Source organism: Macrobrachium rosenbergii, chromosome 3, assembly GCF_040412425.1.
Source record: "Macrobrachium rosenbergii isolate ZJJX-2024 chromosome 3, ASM4041242v1, whole genome shotgun sequence".
Lineage (NCBI taxonomy): Eukaryota > Metazoa > Arthropoda > Malacostraca > Decapoda > Palaemonidae > Macrobrachium > Macrobrachium rosenbergii.
The window spans coordinates 35,316,477-35,326,476 of NC_089743.1; the positions used below are offsets into that span (position 1 = coordinate 35,316,477).

Sequence of the window (10,000 nt, forward strand, 5' to 3'; positions counted from 1 at the left end):
ATAAATACATTACGTTTGTTGTTGTTGACAACTGGTGCCCAGAAACTGTTGTAAAATATGGGAAGTAATATTATGAATATTTTCCCAATCTCCATTAATCTACTGTAGATTTAAACTTTTATTACGAGTAGATGCTGTTATTAAATTCTTCAGGATTAAATTTATACATTGTTAGCTGTCTGAAAGGAAAACTATTGTGCCGGCTTTATCTGTCCTCCCGCACTTTTCTCTGTCTGCACTTTTTTTCCTGTCCGCACTCTTTCAGTCCGCCCTCAGATCTTAAAGACTACTGAGGCTAGAGGGCTGCAAATTGGTATAATGATCATCCACCTTCCAATCATCAAACATACCAAATTGCAGCCCTCTAGCCTCAGTAGTCTTTAAGATCTGAGGACGGACAGAAAAAGTGCAGACAAAAAAGTGCGGAAAAGAAATAAAGAAGAAAAAAACCAACCGCTTACGGCTCTCCTAACTGGCTTCATATATCACACGAATGCCACCTTGATATACGACGGGGCCTGTTTTTTTTTTTTATTCATTATCCATACACACTGCTACGCTTCGCCGTATTACTTTACCTGATAAATGGAAGCTCGTCCGCGCGCGAGAGAGAGAGAGAGAGAGAGAGAGAGAGAGTGGAGTTATTTATGTTCTCGTAGATATGGATGCGACTCCGTGTGTGTGTGTGTGTTTGTGTGTGTTTTAGCCTGGGTTTAGCATATAATGTTATTACAGGCTGGAATAGTTTTTTTTAAATATTTTTACCTAAGTTTAAAAAGGATTATGCTATGGGAGATGTCACCTGGTGGAAGGGGCAGGGATAGTTTTTCTTTGCTACTGTAGACTTGACATAGGTAAACGTTTTTTGTTAAAGAAATGACAACATTGCCTTAAAGATATATAAAAGATCATTTATTTACGAAGATTTTTCTCCATAGCAGACGTTCGTAAATCGGTATATGTTTTTTTTATGCTGCAGAAAAACTAGAACGACAGCAGGGCCTTCTAGGTATGTGAAAGTTTTTGTTCAAACTAGAGATGTGGCTGTGGGGAGGTGTTCTTTTTGCCATTCCAGACATTCACATCGGAATATTTTTTTATTCTAGAAAAACCTATCTTCATTGACAACATTGCCACCAAGATATGTGAAAGTTCTTTTTAAACTTTGATGCTTAGTAACTTTGATTTTTCTGTGTGTATATATATATATATATGTATATACCTGTATATATATGTATACATATATAACATATATACACATATATAAATATGCATAAATATATAAACAATTTATATTATATATATATAATATACTTATTTACATACAAATTAATATATGTGTATATATAAATATATATATATATATATATATATATAAATATAAATATATATATAATATATATATACATATATATATATATATATATATATATATATATATATATATATATATATATATATATATGTGTGTGTGTGTGTATATATATAAAATACATATATATATATATATATATATATATATATAATATATATATATATATATATATATATATATATAATATATATATATATATATATATATATATATATATATATATATATATATATATATATATATATATATATATACATATAAATATTAACACTGAACTAATTGCTGGCCTGTGAAAAGGTGTGTCCGGTGAATGTGGCCTTTATGTAGATGTTGGTGTTTTCTCTGGTTAGATATTATAAGAGTAACCATACAATGGGTACGCGTTCATTTGTGCAGCTGATCATTCACTCTTTGAGCTGTGTTAGATGAATAAGAACAGCCACTGATTGATGGTTTTCAGGCCATAGAATGGGATGATAACTCTGTATCTTTTCAGGTCATAATATGCGGAATCCCATTTTACATACAGTGAAACCCCGGTGTCTCCATTATGCATATTTCTGTTATGGTCATAAGTTATTCCGTTTTAAGTGTATTTTTTTATACACCATTTCTAGGTTTTATTATATGCTATGTTTCTTTTAACAAGAATTCTGGTTCAGTCAGTGAGGACGAATTATTGGAAGTGGTGTTCTTTGATTCATACTTTGAGCTTTATTCTGGTCTATAATAATCATGACCATTTTGTTTGAGTGACTGGTGTTAGCCACAGAATTGGTTGGTCTAGAATCAAATCTTTGACTGTGAGTCTGAGTTTTCTAGTTAGACATTATTTTATGTGACATTCCATTTCATGACCGTGCAGTGAAATACTTTTGTTAAATTTGCAAATAAAGTCTGTTTTGTTCTTGTTATTCATTAGCCCGTGTTTGAGGATAGATACAGGGAGAGCGTCGATCTTTTTTAAAGAATTTGACCCAATTTTAATATATGCTGGAGAATCTTTGTAAGATGATTTGACACTGGTTCTTAAAACAGATGTGAAAGAGATTATGACCCAATCTGACCTTGTTCTAGGGCATATGTATATAATATATAACATTTATATCTTTATACTCAGCATTACTAAAGCATGAAAGCAGCCTTTCAGCCCTGTTTGAGAGACTAACATCAGATTGAACCACTAGTATTGGTTGAAAGTCCAGATTCATGTTATACTGTATTGAGAGTGAGAAAGACGGAGGGCAGCATGAGCCTGACATGAATAGCAGAATAATAATTTTTTTTTTTTTGGATGCAGAGGCTTGGAAGTAACTTAGAGAATGTGTGTGTGTAGACATTCCATTTCATGACATATATATATATAAAATACTTTTATGTATGTATGTTTGTAAATATGTAATGTATGTATGTATGTATATATATATATATATATATATATATATATATATATATATATAATGTATATACAAGGTGTTTCAAAATTAGAGCGCCCCCCTCTACAGCATAAACTAAACTTGATATGGACAAAAAAAAAAAAGTAATTCAGAACAGGTATTTATTTAAGTTTCTCTCTGAGTATTTAATATTTTGTGTGGCCTCCATCTGTCTGTACCACAGCCTGCATTCTTGAGGGGTATGATTTCAGCAAATCACAAAAAAGCTGAGACTCAAACTCCATTTCCCTGAGCACTTCGGTCACCTCTCTTCGCAGGTCGTCGAGGCTTGGTATATCATCATAATTCACTGTGCGCGCTTCAGCACGATCCTTTAAGACACTACCAATGTTTTCACACATTAAGGTCAGGGGAGTTACCTGGAAATTCACTTGACGAGAAGAAATCGATGACACTGTTTCGAAGCAGCTCCTGTGTCTGAGGAGCCTTGAAACATAGTGCCGTATCATGCAAAAATGTGACTTCTTCAACAGATAACAGATTTTCAGGATCTTTGAGGAAAAATACTCCACCAGTAAGCACAGTTTCTCTGAAGTATTCGCCACTCCATGACTGTCCTTTTTCTTTGATGATCCACATTAACTGTTTGGCTGTGGAACAGAGAAAAATTCCCAAACATTCTGGAAATTTCACAACTTGGCAATAGTGCACACCATCGCTGATATCATCCAACTTTGCAGCCCAAATGATGCCATTTTTCTGATTTTGCTTCCTGACTGTGTAAATGAAGAATTCATCAGATGCAGCAACATTGAGAAAGTCAGCTTCATCCCAATCTTTAAGAAATGAACCACAAAACCATGCACGGTCTTCTCTCTGTTGCTGAGTGATGCTGGGCTTGCTGATAACATGAAATGGCTTGATACCAAAGTTTTTCAACTCACTATATACAGCACTATAACTTCTCTTCTTTCCCCTTTTTGTTTCTGGTTTAAGCGCCAATTTACATAAAGACTTTCTTGGTCTACCCACTGCCTCAGCTATGATGTCTTTTGTCTCCTGAGAAAGGACTTCAGGCCTTCCAAGATTCTCACTCTTTTCGTGATGACATTCATATGGATTTTTGTTCCAGTTTCTTTTAACAAAGGATTCATCTCTTTTAGTGTATTTAGCTATCCAGTAACACGAAATGAAGGATGCACCAGCATCCCTGGCCTCTCTGAAGGTTATAGCCCGGATTCAGTCAATCCATCTGATTTCCTCCGAGTCGTTAGCCATGGCTGTATCTAACTCCGTCACTCAGTCTGAAAATACAAGAAATGTAAAATGAAAAATAGCTTAATAGAAACTTAAAATAATGTACTTGGAGATAGGCTATAGCAGAAAACTTCATAACCTTCCATTTGTTCTGTGGAGGGGGGGCTCTAATTTCGAAACACCCGGTACATACATTTATATATATATATATATATATATATATATATATATATATATATATATATGACGAACGTTGAAATGAATAACAAGATAAAAATATCATTTACGAGAAGGTCGTAAGCAATAATAAGATATGAATAATATTTACTGAAGATAAAAACAACTTTTGCCAAATTCCAAGTTGCCAGTCATCCCACAACAAACACATCGTCAGCATTTGTTAAACTAACTCAAATGCATCGAAAAAATAAACAAGTAAAAATTTGCGACCAAGTTTCTTCGGCGCAATCGAGTTTTCTGTACAGCTGCTACAGCGCATAACCAAGGCCACAGTAAATAGATCTATCTTTCGGTGGTCTCGATATAATGCTGTATGAGCCGCGGCCCATGAAACTTTAACCATTGGCCCGGTGGTGGTCTATCCTATATGTCTGCCAGAAGCACAATCGTGGCTAACTTAACCTTAAATAAAATAAAAACTACTGAGGTTAGAGGGCTGCAATTTGGTATGTTTAATGATTGGAGGGTGGATGATCACATATAAATTTGCAGCCCTCTAGCCTCATTACTTTTTAGTTTTTGTGCCGGCTTTGTTTGTCCGTCCGCAATTTATTCTGTCCACAAATCTACAGAGGCTAGAGGGCTGCAAATTGGTATGTTGATCATCCACCCTTCAATCATCAAACATACCAAATTGCAGCCCTCTAGCCTCAGTAAGTTTTATTTCATATCAGGTTAAAGTTAGCTATAATCGTGCTTTTGGCAACGATATAGGTCAGGCCACCACCGCCAGCTAAGAGTTTCATGGTCCACGGCTCAGCCTCATACAGCATGATACTGAGACCACCGAAAGATAGATCTATTTTCGGTGTCCTTGATTATATGCTGTACAGAAAACTCGATTGCGCCGAATAAACTTCGGCGCATTTTTCACTTGTTAAGGTCTGAGGGCGGGCAGAAAAAGGTGCGGACAGAAAAACTGCGGATGGTCAGAAAAACCTGGCACAGTAGTTTTTCTTTTACAGAAAACCAAAATAAATCCAAATATACTCTTATCCTTTCCGACCTTCTTCAGGAAATGCATTCAAAATAATTCATTCTTTTTCTTATTTTATGACTGAGGAAACAGAGAGAGAGAGAGAGAGAGAGAGAGAGAGAGAGAGAGAGAGAGAGAGAGAGAGAGAGAGAGAATTTGGTAAGCAATTCACCACCTGCTACAAATGTTTCGTCAAAGCCGACATTTCTCGAACGCAGATTGGATGCAAATTTACCGGAGACGCTTTGCGTGGTTTCATTTTATATTTTAGTTGGGTTTGTGTACGTGTATATATATATATATATATATATATATATATATATATATATATATATATATATATATATATATATATATATATATATATATATATATATATATATATATATATATATATATATATATATATATATATATATATATATATATATATATATATATATATATATATATATATATATATATATATATATATATATATATATATATATATATATATATATATATATATATATATATATATGTATATATATGTATATATACATATTCATATATATATATACATATATATATATATATATATATATATATATATATATATATATATATATATATATATATATATATATATATATATATATATATATATATATATATATATATATGCGCTAAGGAGTGTAATTTGCCTTTTCCCCTCTCACGACCAACAATATTTACTTTCAAAAACAGAAAAAGAAAGAGGTTAAAAAAAAAAAAGATTTCTCCATCATTCTCCCTCATTCCCCCTTTCCATCTCCTTGCCTCCCTCCTGCTCCTCTTTCTCCTTCTCCTCGTCCTCTTTCTATTCCTTTCCGCCCTTTTAGCCCCAATCCTTTCTCCTCAGTCCTCCTCCGCATCAAGAAAGATTATTAATCTTTTCATGTCTTTAATTATGAACTCAGATGAATGTGGCCTTCCAGCTTACATAAAACCTTCCGGTAAATTTGATGTTTATGCTCTCTTGCTGTGGCAAGGCTGAATTCTTCTTTCTATTTTTTTATTTTTTTGTATTCTTTTCTTGTTCATGCTTTCTTTTTCTTTTTTTTTACGTTTGTGCTTCGTGAATTGAAACCGCTGTATACTAAACTAGAAGGACCTTTTTTTTTATTTATTTTTCTTTTTTGAGACAGATGCAAGAGCTATGTATAGGGTAGGTCAGGATAAACATGCACACACATACACACACTTATACATATACATAAACACATGTATGTATATATATATATATATATATATATATATATATATATATATATATATATATATATATATATATATAGTTAAGTGGGAAACCACTTCTTAAAGCAAACCCAAACCTCCAAACTGCCTTGCACCCCAAATAACGTAACTTTGCACCGATACCTAACTGAGGAAGGGCATGAGAAACTCAGCCCCTATGTAAATTTCTCTCCTTGCTCCCCTTTTGGTGCATCTGTTTATCTTTCCTAAAGACCTGGTGACTGCTTGAATGACCTCTTTTCAGATAAAAGGTGAATGGAGACGAAGCCTGCCAAAAGTCCGCCAGAAAGGTTGAGTCCCCTATAAAAACTGGCGAACATGGGTTGCCAGAAGTCACCAGGATTTGGGGAAGATTCCAACATAGAAAAAGAGGTGACTGAACCTCCATCTTGCAATCCCAGTGACCTTTGGAAGGAGCAAGAAAATAAGCCCCCGAGGTCATATAGGGCAAGAAACAGCGGTCGTCAGCCTCAGAAACATCCCGGTAGCAGACCGACACACTGCCCCTTGCATGCTCCTTATTGAGCTGATCCCCCCACGTAGTCACCTTTCGACCACCCAGTCACATTACCTGTGCATTTCCCATTAAACTCATACCTCCAGAACTGGTGAAATTCGACAAAGAGCCTCCAACGCCCTGTTATAAGGTAATGTCCTGATTCGAGGTTTTTCAACAGTCCGTTTCTTTAATCTCCCACTGCACTCTCGTTTTCTTTTCTTAAGTGGGAGTTATTGCAAAGACCTGACTCACTTAGCTCAGTGTGAATTTTAATGAAAGTATATCGTACCAGAATCGAGTTATCTTGGCACCCTCTCTGCAACCCTCGATTTGCCCGAGATCGTTATAATTATCCTTGTGTAACCGCTGGCATGATCAAATTGCAGATGATACATCTGCTGTGGAAATATCGACTTGTCTTGTGCTTCTTGCAGTGAAAAGGCCACTGCAATCAATTCTTCAGTACCCCTTTCAAGAGGATTAATCATAGACTATCCAATTTTTGAACAGTGATAGCATAACTAACCACGTGGCAGCCCCTGTTGTATCTACCTATCATTCCCCAGTCTTCTGACTGACGTGTTTAATTGTAAATTAAAAGTAAACCTCAGTGTCTATCTGCAACAGTCCCTTGTTGAAGTACATCCTTCAGCCCAATTGTTTTCGTATTAAGTTTCCTGCCTGACCTAGCAATTGCAGTCTGAGTCTCAAGGTGTATTAGTAAGTCCCCCTGTTCAAGAGCTAGGCCCCGGATTGGACCCCTGAACAAGGAATACAGTAAGTAGGCCAGGTAATAATCTTAAATATATATATATATATATATATATATATATATATATATATATATATATATATATATATATATATATATATATACATACAATATATATATATATATATATATATATATATATATATATATATATAAATATATATATATATATATATATATATATATATATATATATATATATACATATATATACATACATACATTTAATTATAAAGATTTTTCTATGATAGGACAAGCCCAAAATGAAAACGACCTCAATATACTAGAATCTATTATCATAAAGAAGACGGTCCCAACACTAAATACTTAAACAACCTCTGTACAATTGTTCATCGCTAAACCTTTTGTTTATGATTTGCTTCTCTCGTCCTATCTTGCTCCTCCTGGGTTCTTGAGAAAACTATTGTTTTAGTCTTGTTACTACTGCGGTTTAGGTATGTCCTGTGCCTATTCCCCCTGTTTTTATTTGTCTTATAATTTATATGTATATATCGATGTTTTAATATGACTGTTTGTAAGAAGGTTTTTTAATCATTGCAGCCTTGAAAATGCGGCGATAGCAATTGTCGTGAAACGTCGGCATAATAAACTAATCGTAACAATGGTGCCCTTTCCTTTCGCCTTCGAGATTGTATCCTAAGTCGAGACTCGCCCTACTTGGACATTATATATTATATATATATATATATATATATATATATATATATATATATATATATATATATATATATATATATATATATATATATATATATATATATATATATATATATATATATATATATATATATATATATATATATATATATATATATATATATATATATATATATATATATATATATATATAAACTACCCAAGCCCGGAAGACAAGTACAGTGTATTACTGATAATAACGAAATAAATAATTAAGTTGAAAAACCCTTCAGTAAAATGCTTCAATATTCATTTATTTACAATTTCTCTTTCATCTCATGAACAAGAACTTTGCATGACAAGTATGCATATGTATACGTATAATTTCACTCTCAGTTAAAAAGTCATACTCTTTTACGCATTCTTTCATTTACACGCGCTTATAAAATGTTTTTGAATAAAAAAAAGAGCACTTTACAGAGATTGTCTTAGCATTCAAAGATTAAATCTCTCCTTAAACTTTTGTCTCGAGTAAATATCGTGGAATAAAACTCCTCAGGGCATATGTCTAGGTTTAGAGAATTATTATTATTATTATTATTATTATTATTATTATTATTATTATTATTATTATTATTATTATTATTATTATTACAAGACTAGATTCGCAGGGCGGAATTTTCGCTAACCAAATAGTTCGCGAAATCTTTCTTACGTGAATTTTTTTCTTTTATGAAGTCAGTCAGGGAGGCTTTGGAATAACTTACAAATATAACTCAAGAGAGAGAGAGAGAGAGAGAGAGAGAGAGAGAGAGAGAGAGAGAGAGAGAGAGAGAGAGAGAGAGAGAGATTACCTACTTGTTTATCTGTTGACCAAAGGACTGCATGATAATCTATATTTAATATTCTCAGACAACTCATGTTTGAAAATCTGTCATACATAAATGTATGAAACCAATATAACTCAAGATATTTAAAACGCAAAAATTTATATTGCTATATACGAGTCTGCAGAATGCAAGTTTAGAGGGCGTTGTGGTTGTTACAATTATGTACGTATCTGGTAAAAAGTGATCCGTTATATATATATATATATATATATATATATATATATATATATATATATATATATATATATATATATAATATACACATATGTATATAAATATATGCATATAATACATATGTATTTAATATATATATATATATATATATATATATATATATATATATATATATATATATATATATATATATATATATATTTATCTATTTATTTATAATGAAAGTAATCCTCAAGCAAACAAAAATGTGAAATAATTCTATCTGTAAGGCGAACTCTACAGTATCCAAACCTCAAAAAAAGATATATATTAAAGTTAAATGTAAATATGAGTTGTACTCACTGTCTTCAAACACGGGACCACACAGCGTCCAGGTAACTGCTGAAAGAAAAATATTGAGTTAGATTTTTGAAGGATTACATATTCCGGCAGTTACAGAAAATGTTTTTGTGGTTGGGTGTGGGGTGCGGTGCTGGTCCTTCTCT

The 10,000-nt window shown here is 32.7% G+C and overlaps 1 protein-coding gene across 1 annotated transcript in view; it reads left to right on the top strand.

Annotated features, from left to right (window-relative positions):
• The window catches only part of LOC136850820 (RNA-binding protein 25-like), a 71,879-nt gene extending 64,831 nt beyond the window's left edge, over positions 1–7,048 (top strand). Inside the window, exon 13 of the mRNA XM_067124843.1 lies at positions 6,854–7,048. Within this exon, the coding sequence (XP_066980944.1) occupies positions 6,854–7,048 (195 nt within the window). The remainder of the gene's footprint in view (positions 1–6,853) is intronic.
• Positions 7,049–10,000: the final 2,952 nt, after the last annotated feature.